General features: G+C 38.7%; 1 protein-coding gene across 2 annotated transcripts in view; it reads left to right on the top strand.

The window, feature by feature from the left end:
* The window catches only part of CIB2 (calcium and integrin binding family member 2), a 40,514-nt gene that overhangs the window by 7,682 nt on the left and 7,780 nt on the right, over positions 1 to 25,052 (top strand). The window contains exons 2-5 of one of the 2 annotated variants that reach the window (XM_030228551.2): positions 5,615 to 5,649; positions 14,899 to 15,010; positions 22,416 to 22,563; positions 22,652 to 22,847. In XM_030228551.2, coding sequence (XP_030084411.1) covers positions 14,921 to 15,010; positions 22,416 to 22,563; positions 22,652 to 22,847 — 434 coding nt within the window. In that variant the 5' untranslated portion in view covers positions 5,615 to 5,649; positions 14,899 to 14,920. Of the gene's footprint in view, positions 1 to 5,193; positions 5,650 to 14,898; positions 15,011 to 22,415; positions 22,564 to 22,651; positions 22,848 to 25,052 lie in introns of those variants that run through there. The other variant, XM_050978727.1, reaches the window with a different exon arrangement.

The raw sequence follows: 25,052 nt of genomic DNA, 5'->3' as shown, positions 1-25,052 counted from the left end.
AAAACAAACTGGTGTTTACCCTGGCAGTCTTATAGGCAATATTGCAATACAGTATAGTACTATGAAGCACTGACTTTCTTCTGTTACACGAGAATTTCTCTATTACAGAGCTCACTTGTTTCCTTTTATCAAAATTGAAGTCAAAGTGCAATTCAACTTTATTTCATGAGAATTATGCAAAACCAGATTAAACAAGTGATGTTATGATCTGTCAAGAAACACCATTTGTAAAGTAAAACAGGTTCATCAAACTGTCTTTTAAAAAGCCATCCGGACTTCATCCAGGGTCTTGGAAAATTAATCCTTTGCAAGAATACAAGAAGTGCATTCATAGGTTCCCCAGGATCTTCTGTAAAAAGTATTTTTCATTTGATACAGTATTGCTGTTATTGTGCAAGTAAAAGTAGCATAATAATGGAGCAAGTTTTTTGAGACAATATCCTTTGGTCAGGTTCTTGTTTCATGTTACCATTTGGTGTATCTGTAGATTGAGAAAAATTACTTCTGTTGGCAGTTTGCTTTTTTCCAGTCCTTGCTAATGTCTGACTTGTTTTTACTCCCCTGTTGCCATATCAATATGTAAACAGGTTCTTACAGATGCAGATTTTTTTCCTTCTGAAACTCAGTGGGTGTTTTGGTTGGTTTGGGTGTAATTGTGAAGTATATATGATGACAAGTATGGATGAGCTGTATGGTAAAATTTTCATTGGTGTTCTGATGCAAACAGCATTTTTAACTCTTTATACACTAACAGTGATGAAAATACATAAATATCTTGCAGACTCAGTCTTGCACAACTCTATGCCAGTCTTAGTCATGTGGAATGTAGAACAAAAGTATTGCATTTGTAAAAGATTGCTAGGGCAGAGTTAATAATAGATCTTTTATATAAGAGTTCATTTGCTTCTGTCTGGTACCGGATTCTTGGTTGCTTCACAGGACGATATTTTGATGGTGTTTTGATTAAATGCTCTTACACACATTTTGTACTTGGCACAATACAAAATGTCATTTGCCATTTTAAAAATGAAACCTCTGAAGTAAATTTGCTTTAAATATTACCTTTTAAGGTGCTGCAGCATCTAATAGTTAGTATTTTTTAAGAGCTGCTCTCTCAGATAGCTATATGGTTTACAGTATCTGCATTATCTTAGAGGCTGGGGTTTTGGGTTTTTTTTTAATTTGCAGTGATTTTATAAGACTGATTAATATTATTTTTGTATTTATAAAAGTTTCCAATTAAGCTGTTCCAGAATCAAAGTAAACCTGACCTTATGAAACTATACATATACAAAGCAGAATATATATGTGTTTTCTTAGAAGAGAAATATGCATTTAATGGCTTTCAGAAATACTGTTTCACAGCATATTTGAGTGTTCTTTTCTTTCATTCTGTTGTTCATTTCTCCAGTTTTTGTTCTGTAGAGGAATGTTTTGCGTACTGCCTTGAAGTTAGCTTTGTTTCAGAGCTGTACTTTAAGCACAGGACTTGTTTCTGGGAGTGGTGGTTGGTAACCACCCATTCACTGGACTCTGCTGCCATTCATAAGCTGTGTGCTGCTCTCAGGAACTGGCAATCCATCCCCAGAACAGCTGGCATGTGGGTGAGTGGAGCCACACCTCCTGCTGTGCTGGATGGACACTACAGACAGTTAAGTAGCAGCATTGTCAGAGCATCTCACTCTCCTTTTTTGCTTTGTTCAAATCACTGTAGAACTCGAAACAAAGCAGAACCAACCAAGGAGTTTGCAGGTAAGTTCTGCAGATGACTGGACAAGGTGGTGGACCAACCACCCATATTTCAGTCTGTTCTGTCCTAAATTTGCATTCATCTGACATAGGAAATAAAAGAATGAAAGTAACAGCATGTGCATGCTGCTCTGCTATAATAATTAAGTTTTAAGAGCAGAGACTGTTAACTGCACTTTACAAGCCATGCTGACTGACTTGCAGAAAGTCCAATTACCAGCCATGAGCCAAGCTACCTGTGGAACCTAAATACACCAGCTGTCTGCCTATTCTCTCTGCAAAGTATTTTAAGAAGCAGTTAAGCCCTCTAAATGCTAAATTTGAGAATCAAGTCCCATTATACAAGATCATGATATCATGGAAATCAATGGGAAATTTATTTTCTGTTTGCTTGGTTTTATTCACTTTGTTACAAGATGTTAAGTAAATAATTACAGATTTGTTTTAGTGGTATCTTACCTCCAAACAGCCATCAGTGAGCCCACGTTGGACTTGTAACTTACTTGATTATTAAGGGCACGAGGACAGAGTGAGCAGGAGAGTTGATCTTGGAAAAGGTGCATGTTTGTTCTCAGGGGCTGGAATAAGTGACCTGTCAAGGCAAAGCCTCTGTTCTCAAGAAGCTAAAGCTCCCAAGGGCCTGCTGTCAGCAGCAGTCTTTCAGGCCATTGTATAGCACTAGAAATGAAGGCAATAATTCCCAGGATCAATTCTTGCTGTAATGTTGGACTGATAAGAATGAAGAAAACTGGTAATGTTTATTTGTTTCGTTTCTGCTTTTCTAGCAGGACTCCCAGACATCTTTGTGTCCAGACAGAACAGACAGGTTGCTTTTTGTGCTCTTAGTAAACTCAAATACAATCCACAAAACAGCAAATGTGTTCCACGATATCTCTGGCTTGCAGGAAAATCAAAGTTATCATGTGCATAAATGACAAATACTTTCCAGAGCCAACTTCACCTTTCCTTATGTAAGAGTGAATTTAACATGTTAATTTACTATTTATTGTCCTTCATTATGTATTTTTCTGTATGAATGAAGTAGCCAGAAGAAAATTGGATGATTCGCCTCTGTGTTTCTTTGGCCAAGCCTTAATTAAATTGGAATTAAATTGCTGAAGTTCCAGCAACTATAAAATGTAATTATGTTATTTAGACCTTTTTTCCATCATGATTTTAATCCAACTGAGGGCTGTAATTAAAAAAAAAAAAAACAAAAAAAACAAAAACAAAAAAAAAATCAAAAAAAACCCCACAGTCCTGTGCCCTTTTCCTGCCATCAACAGATACTTGTTTCACCCTTGTCTCTTGAACCAGAACTGCCAACTCTATATTCCAAGTCACTAAAAGGGAATCATCCAAGCTGAAAATGTGTCCATTATTGTAGGTTCATTTACAAACACATTAGTTTCTTCCTTCAAAATTCTCTGATGCAGTTATTCTGTTCATCAAAATGAAGTCTGCAGCAAGGAACAGGCAGACTTCATCTTGATGAACAGAATAACTGCATCAGAAAAAAGGGTAGGAGAAGCAAGAGGGATGGCTGGACTTCCCTATCAGAGGTCACATGGAGCTGTGGTTTTGCACTTGCCATTTGACACCAGACAGGCTTTTTTATGGTAAATTGTTTCATAGCTGGTACCATCTGGCTGGATCAAGGGTATAGGCCAGGTCACAGTGAGTTTGTGGTGCTTTCACCCTGAGTAGCTTTAAGATCTCTCTTAAGAGTGAGACTGTTCCTAAATTTTGTTTTGGCAGCCTTCATCCCTGACAATTCCTTGGCAATTGGGTTATTGAAATAGAGCTGTCAGTACCAGTGGTCAGGTAGAAAGTTGCAATTGCGTCTGCTATAGAGGTTTTCAGTATTCGTGGGATTTAGGTTACATTAGTAAAAAACTTGTTGATCAAAAAACAGGCAGGCAGCAGTGTTTATTGTCAGCGTCATGATGCAACTCAGAATAAAATATTAAAAATGTGTGGACTGTCAGCAAAAATGGTTCATTATCTGACCTAATTTGTCTTCCAATAGCATTTTTTCAGGACTCATGTTAAAAGGGTAACTTTTCCTTTTAATCTGTTTCCATTTGTATATCACTTTCCTGTCAGCTTTCTACTTAAGTGGCTGCTGTTTTCCCCAGCCTGTATAATTACAGATGATTGCTGCTGAGGGCATTACAATTATTTGTGAGATTACACCTGCCCTTTCTTAATAAATGATGCATCCTTAAGTGACACTTTGACTGTGTGGATTGTGTGGAATTAAGGAAGACTTGACCAGCTGGCTCCAATGTTACTTTGTGCAGTTGCAGACAATGTGACATCAGTGTCAGCAGCTCCCAAGGCGCTTCCTCCTGGGCTTGTAACTGCACAATCCACTGAAGGAAGCTGCTGCTCCAGGCACTTTGTATAGAGGAGAGCAAGGCAGCTCAATAATTGATACCTGCGGGACTGATCGCATTCCTGGACACCCGAGACAGGCTGTGTGCTTCTGCCAGCAAGGGATCCTTTGCTTCTCCCCTCCTTGGAAAAAGCAGACATTTAGCCCCAACGAGTCTCAGCTTGAGAAAGAAATACTTTTTCACTGGTTACCTGAAGAGCAGGACTTGTAGAGACAAAGTACTTGTATGTACCCTTTAAGTATGACTTACCAAGTCTGATACTGTTTTCTTGTCACAATCTGATTTTCAAAGATAATATATTCTAAATATCTTTCCATTAAAAGGGGAAAATTACAAAGAGCTGAATGGTTAGGCAAATGCCCTGCCACATCACATGGGCCTGTGGGAGAGGTGGGTAATCAGGAAGAATTTTCTGTGTTGGTAGTTGTCCCTAATATATATACCTCAGGAGCTGGCTCTAAGATCAAGTTACATATTATCTGAATTGAATGATGTTCTCAACTGATTATCAAATATTTCATTACCACAGTGTTCCTAGTCTTGGATGCAGGGCAGGATTTCCATTAAATACATACTAGGTAAGAGTGGAGATGAGGAGATTGTTTTAGAATGGGATGGGAGTGATTATTGTTTCCTCACAGCACTTGAAATTATATCTTTTTTTTGTGACCGAAGTAGAAAGGCATGAAATGCAAACTCTGCTACTGCTCATATTCTGGTTCTTTGGTGAAGTGTTTGAATTCCAGTATAAAAGAGGTGTTCATGAAGCAAATTAAACCAATGTCAATTCAGTTACACCACAGAGCCATTTAGAATGCAAGTGAATGCTTGTATGCTCTTCTCTCAAGTTCAGCAAGCTCTACTTTTACATTTTAGTTCTTTCTAGTTCTGTGATAGCAGAGAGAGTTGAATGGTTTGCTGCTGTTCAGGGCAGGGGCTATCCATTGATCCATGCTCCTAAAAGAGAGGAGTTTGCAGACTTCAACAAAGAGATCACTGTAGAAACTGATTGTTAGCAAAAATGGTTAACAACTAATAAATACACATAATTTTATTATTAAACCAGTTGTCTCCAGCAGGGGGATACTTAAAGTAAGAAGACAATTTTTTTTTGTAGTTTTCCATATTCTTTTAATGAATACTTTTGGCATATACCTTCTATTTTAGATTTAATTTTGTTTCTGGTCTGGTCATTCCACATTGGAGAAGTATCTCAGCAACCTGGCTTTTCCTCCTGAGCTATCACACTATCAATATCTTTCTTTTTACTGATAGGCCTGCCCTTGAAATATTTCTGTTATTTTCTAGTGTATGTTGCTTTCTGAGTCAAATGTAGATGGCACCCAAATGGCATCGTTAATGTTTCTCTGTCAGATCTGAGTTTCCTTCCAAAAGGCTGAGATATAACTCTTTGAGCTGCTTTCAATATTTCTGTAGCACAATGACATATTTTGTTTCTTTAACAGGATTGCACGTTCTTCACTCGGAAGGAAATCCTTCGGTAAGTAAATTCTTTTAAATTTCTCCTTTGAGATCCATGTGGAAGGGGCTAAATCTTTTTATCTGATTTGTGAGGAAAACAGATAAAGCCTGTTGTTCTGCAGGTATTAATTGTATAGAATAGAGTAGGATTGGATTTAAGATACACTTATAATGTATAATTGTCGTAAGGTGGTGATCAGCTTAAAGTGAGTATCATAGACTATTTTAGGGTTGTGCCAGTGGCTTGTATGAAAGGGATTTGCTGCTTTTCTGCTCAGTGATACCAGTGAGGGCACATCCTGCAGTTAGTGTAGAATCCAGAGGTGTTTCTACATGTCTGAGGCGAAATTTTAGTGAGCCAGAACAAAATGGGTTATGATTCCCTGGTTAATTAGCATTTACTGATTTAGCATCTCCCTGTCTCAGTGAAGGGGCAGCCAGGTACTGCTGGGCACTTATTTACCCTGCAGGATGCTCACAGGGCTGATATGGAGGAAATGCAGGTTGAGTCCTCTTTAGGCTGAACTGAATTTCTTGTGCAGCTGCCCACTTCAGTGAGATGATCCAACAAGGAGCATCCTTACAAAAAGGAAAAAAAAAAAAAGAAAGCTCTGTCTGTCTCACCGTCCGTTTGCATGGCTGTTAATGACTGTTGTGTAGGTGGGGATGAAGGAATGAATATGGCAGCTTCAATTTAGATTGCTATAAACTGATGTAAGCCAGTGTGAGACTGCAATTAGGTGAAATGGGCTAAGTGTTTTTATGTGTCCCTGCAGGGAAAGTAGCCCATCAAAACCCAAAAAACCAGTAAATCTATTTTCTGCTGGTTTAATAAGCTGAATCAGCTCTCTGAAGGATCAGATGAGTGCCAAAGCTGACAAGAGAGCCACAACAAGCAAATGCAACTGAAAATGAGGAAGAGCATTCCCTACCAGTAACCTTTTAGACTGACTTACACACTGACCTTAGAGTGCAAGGCTTTGGTGTCAACAGCAGCTCAAGTCAACATAAATCCAGGCTGTGGTCAGAGGGGTTGAAGACACATTTTTTGATTAGTAATCTGAGTGTGGATAATGTGCAAATTATTAGAAAATAGTATAACTTATTAATTTAAAGTGAAGAAAAGTTTATCACAAATTGCTGAAAATGGATCTAGGAAAAAATATAAACTAAGACTGCAGCAGAGGCAAGTGTGCCTGGTGAAAGGGAAAAATAGAAACCATAGCTCACTGTTGGTGTTTGACAGCTGTTTATCACCAGAAAACCTAAATGCACTCTTAAGTCTTGGTTAAAGATGATTAATTTTTGGAAGTGCTGATTGCAGCTATGAGCATTCAGTCATGGTTCCAGGGTAAGAACATATTAAAGAATGTTGGTTACTGTAGACATATTTGTTATCACTGACTCAAAACATTATCTAAAATATTAATGGGACAGCTGACAAATTTTTAGAGCTGTTACTTGCTGCTTTGGTGGTGTTAGGGTTTTTAAAACATGTCCCAGTTTTCTTAAGGAGAATGTGAAAATTTAGACCAATGTGTGTAGCTTCAGGACACGACTCTTCTGCATGGAGAGATGCCAGAACCCATTGGTAGACAAGCAGTCTGTAAGTGCCTAGAACTTAATACATGCTCAGAGGCAGCCACTGCGGATTTGTTAAAATCAAATCTTCCTGTGAGTATCTGCTTTTGTAAGTCAGAGAAAAGAAGCAGCTGCAACATGTCTTTATTTTGGTAAAGACTTCTACATATTCCAGTTTGTAGTAGTCCTTTTCTACTTGTGTAAGTGCACTGAACTCTTGGTCAAAATACTCCTGAACATAGAAAATTGGTGAGAATGGTAAGAAACATTGAGGTGAAGTGAGTTGCAGATGCTATGAAGATTGAAATTAGCTTTTTTAACAGTACTCAGTATGTTAGAGAAATTACTGGAGTCAAAATGAGCAAAATAAAATTCACACACTCAAGTCCTAAGAACTGAGAAAAAATTTGCAAGTGCAGAATGGAGTGTATCAAAATAATGGGCTGGGGGGTTAGTGATCTGAGCAAACTGAGCATCATTTTAACAACACCACCCCTACAATGCTCTTGCAAAAAAGAGAAATGCATTTCTAAAATGTGTTAGCCTCAGCAGTGTTTATAAAATGGGAGAATTCCAGTCAGCAGTACTGCAACCTCAGAAGGAATAGACTGTCCAGTTTTGAGCATCACGATTTGAAAAAGATTTGTTATCCTGGAAAACATCCTGTAGAGACAAGAAGGAATAAAAAGGAAAAAAATGTCATGAAGAAAAGTTGGGAAAACCACTTTAGTTATAGCAATGAATCTGTTTGTATAACGTGCTTCTCATGATTGTAAATGGGAACAAATGGTTGAGTTGTCTCTCAAAAGGCATTATTTCTTTTAGTCAGTTTTACAAATCTGATTTTCTGGCAGACTAGCTTTTACTCTAGCAATAGTGCTTAACTGTTCATCAGCCCATCTGTTTCTGCTTCTCCGTGTAGACTGGTACAGTTTGGCACCCAAACAAACACTCAAATGCAGGTGGTTTTGGATGTCTGTCCTAGCCAAAAAGCACAAAAGTTGCCAATTCAAGTTGTATTACTTGAGAGTGACTTAACCTAGTTAGACAACTGCCAGGGGAATATGGCACTAGATGACCAAGCTGGGCACAATTTGGGACATCAGCAAACCTTTGAACCTTTTGGTAGAAGAAAAATAGTTCTTCTGTTGCCTTGTCTTCTGGCTTGTGGCTTCGTGGCTTGTTCCTGATGGGTGAAAGGTGAGGTGTCGGGAGCCCTTCTAGCCAATCCAGCTGAATATTGGATTTTAAATCTGAAATCTGCCAGAGAATTAAGCAGTGGTTCCTTCAAGTGTCTGGAAAGCTTCCTTATAAGGGAGCAAATGCAGCAAACTGCTTGGGAGGCAGCTTGCTGTGGAGCAAGTTGCTACACAAATGGAGGGAGGAGTTAGAAAACAGCTCCTGTTTTTCTTTTAAAGAGTTAGAAGTTTTGTATGCAGAAAGGGGAATTGCCCCATTGTCAGCTTTGGAGGAAAAGGCATCAGCCAAAAGAATTAAATTAGTAGCTCTATACCCTTGTGAATCTTCCTGAGTTTTAGGCAAGAAGTTATATACACAAAGAATACATATATCCTGAAGCTACTGTTGATCTTCTTGATAATTACATTACCATTCTTGTTGTTAAAAATGTTTCTGTATCTTCTATGAATGAAAAAGGGGAAAAAAAAAGGGTTTTAGGCAGTCCTTGTATTTCCCTACCATAAACTTTTCCTGTATTATTTTGAAGTCAGATTGTACCTGTTTTGCTAAGGCTCGGGAGAGAAGAGAATCCCTGTCAATGTTGATCTGCATGGGGTCCAGAGTGCTGCTGTACTGTGTCCAGTTCTGGGCTCCCCAATACAGCTGCTCCAGCATCCACTGAGATGGATAGGGGACTGAGGACTCTCCCATGTGGGGGAAGGCTGAGAGACCTGAGATCTGGGGGCTGCAAAGGAGACAGAGGCCTGTGCCAGGAAAAGGGGCAGTGGGTACAGACAGAAACACAAGAGGTTCTGGCTGAACACAGGGAAGCACTGTGAGGGTGAGCAAGCACTGGAACAGTCTGCCCAGACAGGTTGTGCAATCTCCAGCCTTGGAGATACTCAAAAGCCATCTGGATGTGGCAGCCTGCTCAAGGTGCCCTTGCTGGGCAGGAGGTTGGACCGGTTCATCTCAGGAGTTCCTCACAACCTCAGTCACACTGTGATTCTTGGAATCACCAGCAGAAAAGATGCCTGTGAGCAGGGGTTTGAGTGGCACTTGAGGGAAGGAAAAACAGTATAAAGTGTTCTTATCTATACTCACTATGCATCATGTAGGTCTGGGAACAGTAGGGTACAAATATCGGAAGTCCGAGTTTTCATAACTGTAACTAGATTTAGAATAAATGTATTATAAATTGTCTGCCAAAAACATTTCTCACAATTTCTTTTTAATTTTACTGTAGACTATTTGGGAGGATATTTTTGTAGTATTCTCTTAAATGAATTTGTGCTGCTTCATTTTGCATTGCAAAGATGAATAAATACTTTACATGCTACTAAAAAGTAGCAGAAGACTCATCCATCCACTTTTTCTCATCTTATTATGCTGCCTTTTTATAAATCTGATTTCAGTGCCCAGTTATTGTATTTTATTGATACAATGAAAATAACTTCAACTGGAAATCATAAAAGGGGAAAGACATATCAGTAACAGAATTCCTTCAACTTTCAACTCTTCTTGTGTTTCTCACTGTCCTTTGTTCTTTATCTGTTTGTCAAACTGTGGCAATTCAGTGAGGTGTGGTTTCAGTTTCTGACTGAATTTCCTTGTATCATGTTTCCTGTCATTTTGGTTTCAGCTTCACATGGTAGACCACATTCTCTAATAGACTGTTCTAACCTCTTGCAATCCTTGGAAGCAATAACTCACTGAGGAATTGGTGCAGCACAGGGATTTATGCCTCCGTTACAATGTGTAACATTTAACATTTATTGTTGCAAAAACAGTTTGTGCAAGTATGGCATAAATCTGAGACCCTCCGAGTACTTTATCAGTTGCCCCAAAGGCCCCTTCTTTCTCAGTTTCTCAGCCCCAGATTAAAGAACCCCCTTCTTTTTGAGCAAGAGCAGCTTTTTCTCCCTGTGTGGCAGATCTGTAGGTTTTGGTCTGTCTGGCTCTGTTCCCCAGCTGTCCATTAAAGGACTGCAGGACAAGAGAGCATGTGCAGTTCACTGATTTGCATCAGTACAGGGCTGCAGCCTCTGGTACAAGAGTTGTAAATCAGTTCCCATCAGTGCATTCTGTCCTGCATTCTCTGCGGTCTCATCTTCAATGCTGCTGCTTCTTTTACTTCCAGCCATCTCAGGTGCTTGGAAGGGCTGATTGATGAGACCTGGCTCTTTCCAGGGCTTTATGTTGACTTGTCAGTTCTCCTGCTGGTCTCTGGAGTGGTGAATTCTTCTCTGTATATTACACAAAGTCCTTCTCCTGTTTCATTCAGCTCTGTCATCTGGACAGGAGCCTATAGCTCTGATTGTGGTGAATAACCAAAAGTACAACTGAACAGCAGCCGTGCACTTCTGGTCTTGCTGCAGGCACAGGTTGTTCCATCCTGTACAACGAGTGTATAGTCAGGTCATGCCATGACTCCTGTGAACCCATGGTGGGACTGACCATCAGCACTCACTGCCTGCTTTCATTGCTCTAGTTAAGCCATTTGCTGGGGTTTTTTTTCTGTCAGTACAGAACAATGCCAAGCAATCTAGAATTTAATCTTTGAGATGGTCTTGAGTGTAATGTACACGTCTTTGAATGCATCCCTTTTACTTAGGAATAAATATATATATATATATTGCTGAATAAAAATGTTTCCCCCTTACAGCATAAATCAAGTGACTGTTGCTGTGGGACCCAAACTGGGGAGATATTTATTCATTTCTAAAGGCCACTTTAAAGCCTCTACTTATTTCTAATCAATGAGCCATTGCAAGCTTTTATCTCTTGTTTTCAGCGCTTCTTCAGTGCAGAGTTCCTGTTAAAAAGGCAGCTCAGCCAGCTGTAATGTGTTGTCACTACATTTAATGGTGAAGATAAATGTACACCAGGCCAAGGAAGGACTGCTCTGTGTTTTAACAGACCACTGGTGACCTTGGGTACAGTCGGACTCCCTCCCAAAGCTCAATAGTGAATTTAAATGGTTGCTGCAGGGTGTAAGCTTAGAAATCTCTTTTTTCAGATCTATTCAGGTAGAGCAGGAGGCTCTGTTGTAAGAGACATCCCAAACTATATCCAACAAATTCCCACAGTGTCATCCTTGCTGACTCTAGGATGCTCCACCTTTGAGAAGTGGGAACAGACTCTGACCTACCTTTTGCCATGTAAAAGACCCAAAGTAGTAAAATGAAAGTTACCATCAATCAAAAGTAGGTTATGGAGACAAAACTGTGTTGTGGGCTTTTTTCTGAACACAGCACTTTTGGTTTTTCGCTGGTTGATGGGCAACTGAGTTGATTTTAACACTACTGCTGTCTACAGGGGTAAGTCTTGTTCTGCCTTTAGTTTTTCTATTAAATTAATCAATAAACCCCCATTTTCTTCTGCTGCTGCCACAACTGCTTCAGTAACCTCAAGGAGCTAACTGTGAAAATGTCTTTATTTTCAAACACATCAGTTTCCTGAACCTCACTGCACATTTTTAAATGTTAGTGCTTATACAAGGGACATGAGTGGCTGGTGGGCTTCAAATTTCTGCAAGGGCAGATCAGCAGTCTCGGTTTAGACTGGATTAAAATGATACAGAATCACAACCCTAATCCTTGAATGTTGTACGTGAAGCATAAACATATACCAGTACCTGTGGGGTCAGAGCATCATCAGTTAACGAAATTTGCCATTAAATTTGTCACTACATTCCCTTCTACTCTCATTTGTTGCAGGGAAGACACTGCCAATTTTTCATTTCCTACTTCTATGCAAAGTTAATAAGGAATCCTGCTGACAAAGAGAGCACATCCAAGAATAGGAAAATGTTTCTGCATGCATCCAGAAGAATCTTTCAAAGGAAATACAGCTGTAGTAGTTATTGCTGCAAAGACAGTGAGGCTGGTCTTGGGCTTCTGAATGTACATGGTGGTCTTTGTATGACAATGGCAGCTTTTCCAAATCTGTGTGTTCAGAGAGCACTGCAAAACCTTACATTACCTCCCTGACACGAAATAAATGTTTCTGTGTCTAGGACAGATAAAGAGGTTTGAGGTTGTGTTAAGACATGCTTTTTGTGAAGGGCATGCTGAGTAAAAGGACAAAAAGCATTTCCTCTAGGTCCACACTGCTCTGAGGTGTTCAGGTCACCTGAAGAACCTTCTGCTTCTCCAAAACAGGAGAAATATCAGAGCCTTTACCAGAGCTTTGTTTCTTCTCTATTTGTAGTTAGGAATTAATGTTATTGAGAGAACAGTCAGTAATGAGAGCAGCATTTGGGAAGTGATTACTGATTTGTCATAGTGCACAACACTACAAGGTGTAGTGAAGTTTTGCATACAGGCAGGAGGATTATGGGTGTAAATAACCCCGATGTCTACTGAGCTTTACATCATGTTACAGAGTAATTGATCAGACATGTATTGTTTCCTTGCCAAAAAGTAAGTATTCCCCCAATGCAACATAAGTTATTCAACTAAACTGGAGTTTTGCTGGACCTCCAGCGTGAAGGACTGTGTTCCTTATGACAAGTGGTTTTCTTGGGATCCTGTTAAGAGGCTGAAGCAGGTCTGTTATTTTTTCTACAAAATCCAGTATTTGATACTGGCAATCCAGTTGATTATAAAAGAGTACATAGTGTCCCTGAAGAACCTTCCAGCATCAAGATCTTACAGAAGGAAAAGGTGTTGCTGTCTTTTGTGGTTGTTCGATTGGTTGGGGTTCTTGTTTGTTATTTTGAAGGATAATGGAGTAAGTGCAACATACTATATGTTTGGTATAGGGAAATCTTATGGGCCTTTTCATTGTCTTAAATGCTAATCACGGCATGTGATAAGGCTATTACAAATAGAGTTGCTGGATCCTTGCAGATAAAAGCATGTGGATGATGTGTTTTATTGCTGCAATTTAGTTTGCAGAAGTTAGATCAGAGCCACTTCCTGCAGACTCATTTGGACGCTTTAGTATGAAATCCACTCAGGTAGAAAGCTCCTATATCCACAGCTCTTTGACCGATTTGGTGAATTAACAGCAGGGTTAGTTGGGAGGAAAACAGGATATGAGAGCCACCCTCAAATCTGCAGTTAGTTACCTGCATGTTTCTGTGTACAGCACCTGCCTTCCAGACAGTTCTGTCAGCCTAGTCTAGAGCTGGGAGCTGTATCCTTCTTTTGGCTGCCAAAAGGTATGGCTGAACTTCAGTGTTAATGGATTGCAATTTCTGTGGACAAGGTAGTGAATTCTGTCAGCAAGAGCTGGCAGGTTTACTATGCACTGATATGGCATGTTATAAAGAGACAAGTCTAATATTAGATAAAGAAGGAAATCTTGGCAGTTAAAATAAGCAGGGATCGTCAGCTCCTGAATTTCTGAATGTTGTCCACAATGGTCAAGTTTTGCCAATCAGGAGTGCTTTACTTTCTTGAAGACTAGAACACCATTTCAGTATTCTAGCTTTTAAAAAAGTAGGTAACCCTACTAGATGGACATTGGACTTGAAAGTTTTGTTTTCTTTTAAGTTTTCCTTTTTAAGTGCTTTTAAGTTGTTTTTTCTGTTGTATTTAGAAGCATCTTTTTAGCTGCTGTTTACAACAGAGAAATCAATTGCTAGAGAGGGAAATGGCTATTGCATCTTGAATTACACAGTATTTATGAAATGTCAGGGTGAGCTGTGGTAAGCAGCTGAAATGTGCTGAGATAGTGGATATCCAATTTCTGGTATGGCACAAAGTATTGCTGTGCAGGATGAGGACATCAGTTTCCTACAATGCAGAAAAAAATGTGTTTCTGTGTTTCATTTTATGTGTTCTTTGTGGTACATCATAATAATGAGAAAACAGATGCCTTTAGATTATTTTGCCCTAGTTTTTGAGTTTATTTACACACATGAACCTGAAGTAGTTCAGTTGGGTGCAGAGCTGCTGCCCGTAAAGCTGGGGAAATGAAGGGGTTGCTTATATTCTGCTGTTAAAATATAGTAATCTCTATATGTAATTGTTAGTATGCCTAGTGAGCAAGCAGGATTTTTTGTTAAAGGGAAAGTAAGTCACAAGATATGGCTTTATAATGTATGCAAGTAGTACATATGCCCTACTGAGAGATCAGAATGCACTGTGTTAAGACATAGGACGTTACAAAGGAGCACGTTCTGTCCTAAGCAGTTTATGAATTAGGTGTAAGGCTTAACTTCCACATATGATAAGAATTGCATTTCGTAGTACATGCCTTGGTTCAGGCCTTCTGTACACATACCTGGCAGTGCCTAAATGTTACATACACACTGTGTGAAACTCTACTCAGTTACAGACCTCGAGAAACATGTGGCTGTTGGTAGCAGTTATGCTGCATGCTGCATCAAAAACCTCTTTTTTTCAGAAAGATGGGAATTTGGTGGGCTCAGACTTGTGCGCTAAAACCAATGATTAGAGCTTCAGGACAAATTTGTACGTGATTGAATTTGTACATGTCTGAATGGAATTGGTTATTTAAAATTGGTTATTAGCTGGTTGTTTCTGCTTGTTTGCAGGTTGCATGGCCGATACCATGAAATGGCACCAAACGTTGTGCCCATGGACTATACAAAGGACCCAGATGTTAAACTACCTATGCAGCTTATAATAAACATGCCTGAGCTGAAGGTATTCCTTTTGACTGCTTGCAAACTGTATCTTAACTTCTGTAGCTCATCTGCCAGACTTTTTTCCATAATTGACATCCAGAAGGGCTGTGGCATGCTAAGATCTTCCCCTTCCTGTTATTGTTCAAGGGCAAAACCAGCCTCAGAAACTGGAAAATAATCAGGTGAATGTCTTTCTTGAAGAGATAGTTAGGGTTGATGTTAAAGGAAATGAATAGGAAATAAATTTAGCAATCTTTGCTTTTTGTGTATACCCCCCCACGGAAGCCACGTATCCACAGGAATCTCTGTGTGAAGAGCTGGTTAGAAATATGAAGTTCTTATCTCAGTCTGTAGGAAATTTGCTATCAGTGTGCAGAATATTGCTGATAAAAAGTAAAGGTTTTCCCCTTTTTTTCTCAGCTACCCAAGCACAATAAATATTATTTTTCTTAATTATCAGTTTTCATTTTCATGGGGACATTAAATGGTAGGAAGTGTAGAAACAGTCCATGTAACTGCAAATGAGAGAAGCAGTAGGTATAAAGCAATCAGTGCAAAAAAAAATTGAGACATTATTTGTTTTTCTTCTCAATTCAAAAATTTAATAATTTATGATTTTAACAGGACAAATGTGGACTTTCAGCATTTATTTTTAAACAGTTAATTGAATTATGTTGTGTGTTGTCACAGTCTATTTTTCATGTATGCTAGTTGATTGATGTCTATAAATTACTATAATGTGGAAACAATTATGTGCTCAATCTGATAGTTGCATGAAGCATTATTAAGTTTTTTAAGAACAATGCTATAAAAACCTTTTAATTTATGGCTTTCCACTTAATTTTAATGATTAGAAATTCTTCTTTAGTATTGTAATTTTTTCAAATATCTGGTATCTTACAAGCAGAAGCCATGCTTTAGACATTCAGTTGTAGAGGACACTAAGCCAACATGAAGTGAAAAACATTTGAATTAGATTTCAAGTTGAAGATTACAGAACTCTTTGTTCCTTTAATACCACACTTGCAGTATGTTTGATTCTGAGATAATATAATTTATTGAACAAGAAGCATGTTTTGTTAATGTATTTGTGTTAAAAAGTATTTGAGCAGCATTTCATATAAATGGAAACATTAAACACCTGCAAGCTTTTAATTTGATAGAAAACCTTGGGAAAATTTTTATCCTTCAGTTATTCTTCAGACTCTGATTTTGCAGATGCCTATGGACAGCTTGGGTTTCTGAAGAAGCTGAGAAATAATTTAGAATTTATTTTCACAGTAAGCATGGGCTTCTTTAGCAAAATATATTTATGCTTTTTCTAATGGCATCAGTATCCCTTAAGGTTTATGTTATCATCTCTGAGATCTTGATGGCACAACGTGAATCCTTTGGCACAGTTCTTTGACTCTTCAGACTCTAACTGCCAGACAGTGAGAGTTGCTTTGTGACAAATCAAGGCTAAGCTTAGAAAGGGAAGTGAGAAATGATGATCACACAGAGTCTTTTTGGCTTCAGTGATAGAGGATTGAACACTTAAGGAACAACTCATTCTATGATAACTTTTGAGATGGAAGGCCTGGTACAGAAGCTGGCATACAAACCAGAAATTTTATACAGGATCGTATTTAGATTGAGATATAGGAGCATATCATGCTAGCTTTGCAAACCTAGGTGTTAATGACAGACTTGCTAAGAGGCTTCCATGTATGAATCATAATCATGTATGGATCATATATGGATCATAATCTATCTACTGGCACCACAAGTCTATGATGCTTTTTCAACCTGCTTTAGAAGATGTCTCTAGATAATGGAACTTGACTTTACGAAAGTGATAGAACAAACTCAATGTTGAATTTGATACAAATTCTCTCTCAGGTCTCCTAAGTCTGTGGAAGAACCTTAGAAGTATTGCTGGCAAACCACTCATTTTATTTCAGGAATTCTGGGAGCTCACAGAGAAAAGTGCTTTCAATAGCTACTGAGCTTGTTTCCAGTAAAATCCCAGTAGCAGGAGACGAGGTGATATTCCATAAGTCTTTCAAAGCATTGATACTAAAAGATGTTAAAATGCCTGGGATCTTTGTTATAAACTGGGGCCCATCTTGCTCATGAACCATCTTGTGGGCACCTGTGCAGACGGGTGTGAGGGGGAGAGTCTTTCCTCAAGAGTTTATTTTTGAAGCGACCTAGGTACCAACTTCAGCTCATACACTAGGAAAAAAGTCCTTGACCTTTGCAACTTGACCAGACTGCCTAACAAACCATGATGGTGTTTTCTTTCTTCGGTAAATTTTCATCAAGGTGAAGACAAAGGCAACATTTACTTCTTAAAATAGAAATAAATGACCTAAATGTCTATTGAATTCTAATAAAATTAGTGCTAATTTCAATGCACCTGGCTTTTTTCATATACACATTACATTTCTAGTTACTGGCAATGTTGAGCTCAATGCCACTGCAGGTTCTGACAAACGGATAGAATCAATAATGCACTTTTCTAAATTAGATTCTGCTAATATAAAGAAAGATCTTTACCTCATGCATTAAAGCTTTGAGCCAGGTGTTTTGTGTTTCAAGGGAAAAAAAAATGCTGATGGTCATTCTCTTTAATTGATAATGAATTATTCACTAACTCCTGATTCTGAAAAGTTGAAAGTTGGGACAAGAAATAAATAAATAAAGAAGGGGAAGGTACTTTCAGTTGATTAGGTCTACCATTACACTGAAGTTAACAGAGCTACTTTACTCCATCACTTTCATTGCAGTCTCTGTTCTCTAATTTTCGCAATCTTTGTTACACTGGCACCAGTCTAATAAATTAACTTTGGGGCATCCGGACACCTGTGACATGGCAGTAATTAACATAGCAAAACTGTAGCCATTATATGGATTGCTCAGTGTGGGACCAGGGAGAAAGCAAAAGTGATACTTTTTTAAATTAAAACTGATTTTGGTCACATTATCACTGTCATTGCCACAGAGCTGCAGATGGGAATGTAAGTTGGTGTCAGAGACCCCTGTGGTGTTGGTAGCAGTGGTGGGTGTCCATACCCACATCCCAGATTGCCTCTTTCCTAGATTGTGGGCTCTCTGTGGGCACTGCAGTGCAGAGCAATCCTTCTCTCCAGAGCTGGGCAGCAAAGGGCTACTGGAGGGGAAGCATTTTTGTTTCAGTCACTTTACAGTCTGTGGGTTCCTGCGTTTTGGCTCACACAGGAACTTCACTGAACCTTGCAGGCCTTGCCGTAAGCCTCACTAGGGAGGTAGGTAGTTCATAAATCCACTGCTGAAACAGGATGGGCAGCAGGCACAGGAATCAGCCAGGAGCCAGCAAGGACACACAGGGAATGGGGACTCCATCTCACATTTCAGAACCAATGTCAGCACCCTATTTGTAGTAAGTTTAAAAGTGCATGCAAGCAAGTTGCTTCAAAATAAAAATACTTTCCACAATATTAATAGGATGAGGTTTTAAATGTGATTTCAGTGATTCTTCAGGTTCAGAGCTTTCTGTGCATTGGGCAATGACACCTGGGCTTTCCCTGTAAAGGGCAATGGGTAATGCCAGAGCAGGATGATCTTCCCAAGCCCCAGCGCTGCTCTGGCCGATTTTTGCCTCCAGCTCATCTCAGCACCCTTGCTGCATTCTGTTAGCTGTTCCTTGTTATGATGGGATGTTTTACTCCCTTCAGAGGAGCAAAACTTTACTCTGACCACTCTCCTTGCTTCTCTGAAGTCTCTTTATCAAGTATAGGCGAGGGCTGTTTTCTCTGCATCAAACCCCAGGCCTTCACCTCCCCTGCAGCCTTGTCTGTACACTTCCCTGTCACTGTTAGGAATCAGTTCTTGTCACAATGCTGTACCTTCCCATGAGGTGCTGGTAGGTTCTGTAATATTTAAGCAATTCTGTATACAGCTTGAATCTTTGGTTTTTTGTTGTTGTGACTTCAGTAGAGAGTCATTGTTGAACTTCATATGTTTCTGCTTTCTGACAGAACAAATTGGTCTTTTCCGTTAAGACATAAATGTACCAATTTAGCTCTGTCTTAGCCCTGGTTTCTGCAGGAATTTCTTAAATAGTACCCTGCAGGCACTGCAGAGAAGTTTGATGACATTAATATAATCATAGACACATAAAACCCAAGCTATTGATTTTGAGGAAGAAGAAAATTAAGAAAAAAACCTGGCAAAGAAACTTGCTTTTTTCTGCTCCAGGGACAATTTGCTGTTGCACTTATTATGCTTCCCTTCTGAAGCACCAGTCTTTCCTGTGGAGCTTTGGTAATGAACAATTTAGCTACTTTTATATTAATGTTTGTCTGATAGCAATTTTTTTCCCCTCTGTTTTGGAATAACTCCTGAAATTTGAGGCTAATTTATACCATTGCTGAAAAAGTCCTGATAAAGCATCCAAAAGGATTCTGACTTGCAACAGTCTGAAAAATAGAATGCTTTGTGCTTTTAAATATATTCTCTAAAGGTCAGTGGGGACTTACATTCAAATACAAAAGGGAAAGTCATCATTGTGTTTCTGTGAATATGAAAATTAAGCAGCATTTTGTAATGACTCTCTGGTATCTCAGCCTTAATTAACTTGACCTATCTTTGAACTTACTTGCAACCTCTTATCTCCAAAATGCGGTCAGCCTGTGGGAATAGGATTGGATGCTTGAAATTAATTCTTCAAACTACAAAACAGATAAGGCAAAAGGCCACCAGAGTACTTTCCTAGAGTCTGAGATGGAAACTAGAGGACAGAAGAATATAACTGGTGACTTAGCTGCAATGCCAGGAGTAAACCCTCAAATAGTTAGAAAACTAATGGTTGTGTTTTATTGTAAACTGTTAAAGATCTGAATGTTTGAATAGATGCTGTGTGAGATTTAAAATGCACAGAATTATCTGAGTAAAAGAAGCGTTCCTTGGAAAGATGGATTGCACATTTGGGATTCTCTCAAGCCCCTACAGCAACAGCATCAATCTGCAAAAGAGCAGAGTTGGTTTTCCGTTATAGCAATTCTTTATTGTTCCTGTCTCCCCTCTCATTTTTATCATGAGACTACAGAAAAAGCTTTTTAAGACAAGTGTAAGTTTCTAGTTTTAAAAGGAATCTTTTTTTCAACAATTAGTGCTTATGGGAAAGCAATCGAGGAAAAAACAATATAATTTTCCCTTTTATTCCCTTCCTCATGGCTCTTCCCTTAAATATGATGGAACCCTAATCTGTGCTCTTTAGAGTAGAGGTAATGAAATTACAGAAAGGATGTGAAAAGTATCTGTGAAGGTAAACTAATACTTTCCATTGTGTAAGCCACAGATATACTGCCTGAAGACACATAATATGAGAAAGTTAAAGGAAAGAAATCAATATGAGGAAAGACTTTATTTTTCATTTTGGTTTTAGAGATCCATTTGGCAAAGAGTTACTTAAGTATGCTTAGGTTCATTTAATTCGTTCTTAATTCATCTGTATTTTCAAGACCTCTGACATACCAAATAAATAACTCATCTTATGCAACAGCAATATGCTTATTGAGTCAGTGAGATCCTGCCCCAGCCTTTCTAAAGCACAAAGTCCCGGGCTTGATATTCACTGCTGATAGGGATGTTTGCATCTCTCTGCTCCTGGTTTGTTACCCAATGCTGCCTCTAAGATGTCAGTTTACTACTGTTACCATGACACTTACTTCTCATCAGGTTTGTTCCAAAGGAAGCTATACAGCATTTTAGAAATGAAAAATAAATTCTAACATGTTTTGATGTCCATTCTGATGTTTGGCATTCTCAATTATTAAACATATCACACACTATTTTTTGGTGTGCTTTTAGGAAGAAAGTGGGCCTTTTCATACATTTCAGCCCAAATGAATCTTACTTTGGCTTATTTATAAACTGTCAGTTTGAAACAATAGAACCAATTGTTCTTCCCTGCATGTCTGTGTGCATATCCCACAAACAGGTATATGTGTATAACCACAGGTAAATCCCACAAACAGGTAAATGTGTATTTCAAAAATATTTGCAGGGAGATACTTTAACCTGAGTACCCACAGATGCACACCTGCTGAACACATCTCATTCATGAGACATGAGTGATCACTTCATATCCTTTTACAGTGAGGTTCTCTCAGCCATCTGCCTGGGTCTGGGGTGTTATTTTTCATTCTCATGCCCTGGAGAGATGTGACCCTTTTGCTTTTTGAGGCTGCTTTTTATTTTCAGGAATCCCTATTTCTATTCTATTTAATTTGGTTTTATCTGGCCTGGCTTTGTTTTCATCTAACAGTGAACTCATTAATCTCCTATCCTTTGAAATCTGTAGGCCCGTTCCCAGTTGTGGATTCCTTCAGTCATCCAACCCTGCAGGAGAATTTGTATTTAGTATTGACTACTTTAATGGGCTGTCATTTGAGCCTAAGGCTCTGTGGTCCCTACTTCATCTGTCCATAAAAACAGCCTTGTTCCTGGTCATTACTTTTTTAGTCACCACAGTTATGCCAAAAATGCCTTCTATAGATGCTTACGTTCTATGTGTGAATTATCAAGAAAGAAGTCAAGTAAACTGAAAAACAACATTTTCTGGTTGTCTCTCAAATATAGCTAGTTCTTGAAATTTCATTTAAAATAATAGGATGGTTTATGAATACCTGTTAGGTAATTAAATTTACAGGGAAAAAAAGAAATTAAATGGAGATATGATTGAACTTCTGAGCTTTCACAGTACTGCTTCTTTAAAAGCCAAACAAAATGCTGCATGCATATTAAAAATAGTGAACCTGATATGCCACCACCACAGCTGTATATATTTATGGATCAGTATGTTAATCAGTAAGTTGGCTTCAGATAAGATCTGTAGTACAGCTTTAATGAGATGCTGCTTACAGCCCAAGTGATGTTTGTGTTCTGTTCATATTCAACTGAATTGAATTGATTTTCCAAGTTTTATTGATACAGCTACAAATTGTGTGGTGTTGGGGTTTTGTATAGCTCTGATAAAGACAATGGGTTTTTTTCCGTAAAAACATTTGTTTTGGATTTCATAGTGAAAAAGCAGTTTTTCTTATGCTTGCTCATGTGTTTATGATTTTAGAATATTGTCTTATTCTAAGGTTTCAGAATCATCTCCAGTGGTGATTACATTTCATTTAAATCTCTGGAATTTTTAGTCAATCCAACCACAGGTTGGACATTGACATGTGTCAGTGAAAATAAAAGGCCAGAAGTGGTGCTATGCAGCAGCAAGGACTGCTGAAACTTCATGATAAAGCATATAAATGTAAGTTTTTTGATGCATTTTTGGGAAAAAAAAAAAGTAAAACATGTCTTTAAGAAGCCAACTATGCAATTAAATATTAATTCTCAGGGAATCTGCAGGTTTTTTCATGTTCCAAATACCAGTCTATGTATGTCTTTCACAGGAGAATCCCTTCAAAGAAAGGATTGTGGAGTCTTTCTCAGAAGATGGAGAGGGGAGCCTGAGCTTCAATGACTTTGTGGATATGTTCTCCGTGCTCAGTGAAATGGCTCCCCGAGAGCTGAAAGCAATCTATGCCTTTAAGATTTATGGTAATGTGTGGAGGGGCTCTGGTGTGCTTTTCATGTTTGGAGTAAATGAGTGGTACACTTGGTGATCTTTGGTTCTTCTATTGTTTAGATTTTAACACAGATAACTTCATTTGTAAAGCAGACTTGGAAAAAACCCTCAATAAGCTGACCCGGGAAGAGCTGACAGCAGAGGAAATTACTCTGGTTTGTGAGAAGGTGATAGAAGAAGCTGACATGGATGGTGATGGGAAATTAGGATTTGCAGATTTTGAAAACATGATTTCCAAGGCACCAGACTTTCTCAGGTATTATTTTAAGAAAAACAGAGTCTCTTGCATACTTGCAGGTATGTTTTAGGATATCACTGTGCAGTCTAATACAAGAAGTGTCAGACGTAAGTATTACTAGAGAACTGACTAGGGGATGGCTTCTTACCTAACTCAATTTACTTTTCCAGGGCATATCCCAGTTCTCTCCTAATTTAAGACGAAGAGCTCAATGACTTTTAATAATCACCTTTCCTGCTCCTCCACCTGTCTTTGTGCAGTTCAGGAAAATATTTAGATCCATTATGAGCTCAAATTCAGCCTATAGCAAGGATTAAGCCTATAGCAAGGATCCCAGCTGTCCGCATAGGAAGGTGTCTAAATATTGTATACATGTTACAAATATACATAGAAATACGTTGATCTCTTTGCTGTGAAGGTGGTTTTTGAAGAAGTGTAAAGAGTCCTGCAGAACAGAGAACAGTATTTCTTTCACGAATGAAACTTCTGAGGAAAGAGGTTAAAAGCGATTCAACAATCAAGCAGGAGCATGTGATTCTAGTGAACCTTGAGAAACATCAGCTTCTGGAGGGGAGACATTCAATGTGAATGTCTTTGATACATTTCAGGTATTCCTTGACTAATCAAGTGTATCAACAGAAACCCCTTTAGAACAAGATATGTATCATCATTATGGTGAGGCTCAGCTCAGTAGGTATTCTAATATTTTGTTTACAGATACTTCCAGCTAAGAAAACATATTCTTTATATTGCTATCCTTGTAGAAGCTGCTGGGATCAGGTGGGGTTTATTTTAATCAATCAGAAGGCTGTGCTGCTCCTACAAATCTGGTAGAGAACAGTGATCAAATGTAAAGAATTGAAGGCAGATCTGAAGATTCAGTAGAAGCTTCAGAAGTAGAAGTCTCAGAAGTTTCCTGTGCCATGACTGACTTTACTGCTGTGTTATAGAGGCTTGCAAACTGCTGACTGAGGATTCCAAGCTGAGGATGCTGTCCAGTCCAGTTGTTTCCCGAGCAAGTTGCAGAGAGGAATGTTTGCCAGTGTAGCCATTGGAATGACTGTCACAATTATTTTTCTTTTCCAGTTAGGTGATGTTTTGGGAAGATGAGGAAATGAGTGAAAATCACTGAGTGCTGGGTATTCAGCAGGGCAAGATGATGAGTATAAAGTGGGATGAAGTGAGATGTGTATTATAGATTAGGTAAGAGAAATTGGAGAGCACAAATAAAATCAAAGAATGAGGCTACCAAGTATTGAAAGACTGAATGTCCAGCTGCTCAGTTTAAACACATGTTCTTGGATCTGTGTCTGTGACAAGACATCTTCTTCAGGTTTAAGATGGCAATGTGCATATTTAGGGTAGGTGTTTGGCATCCCTGACTTCCAGAGGAATTGTAACTTGCTCCTTCGTTCAGGTTCAGGAGTTTAGCTGGGTCATGGGATTCATCTCTGAAGTACTCAAGCCTAAGACCTCCTGGTGATATATAGAAGGGTCTCCTTCCACCTCCTAACCAAAACACTGGTTTAGAGCCTCTGACCAGGCAGTTTCTATATAAAAGCAGCTTCTGTGGGGATAGCAGTACAAAGAAAACAATTTCTTAGCTGGAAATATATCTAAAGAAAATATTAGAAATCCTCTGAAGAATCTGATGTTTCTTACGGTTCAGCAACAAGTGTCTTTGAAGCTATATTGGAAAATGAGAGGGTGATGGAAAAAAGCCTCAGAGTTGAGAATGTGTAGGTTTCTAGTTTGGTTTCTGTTTTAATTTTAACAGCCGCAGGAAAAGAAAGTGCCGGGGTCATAAGACTACTTTTATCTAACCGATTTACATGCAAGATTTGATACCTCTGCCTTACTGTGGTTTACTGTTCATTTTGTCTGTAAAGGTATTTTATTTTTGTAGGACATTGTTAGTTCTATTTTTCCTGTGTGCACTGCATCGCAGACTGGCATACTTGTTAATACTGAACTTCATGTTCTGAGGAGCTCATTCTAATTTTTTAAATGCTGGGTAAATACTGCATTCTAAAGAGAGATTTGACTTTCGGAATGGGATTCATTGAAGTTTAATGCCACAATAGGTTCACCAAAGTCTGACTGAGACTGAACCTAACAAGCAGTGGCAGGAGCCAGTGCCTGCCAACATGTGACAGACTTTGTGACGTGGGACAAGAATGCAATTTCTGTAGCTGATCTCTCACCACAAAAAGCCCAGTTCTT

Source organism: Serinus canaria, chromosome 10, assembly GCF_022539315.1.
Source record: "Serinus canaria isolate serCan28SL12 chromosome 10, serCan2020, whole genome shotgun sequence".
NCBI classification, from domain to species: Eukaryota; Metazoa; Chordata; class Aves; order Passeriformes; family Fringillidae; genus Serinus; species Serinus canaria.
This window is presented reverse-complemented; position numbering and strand designations above follow the sequence as displayed.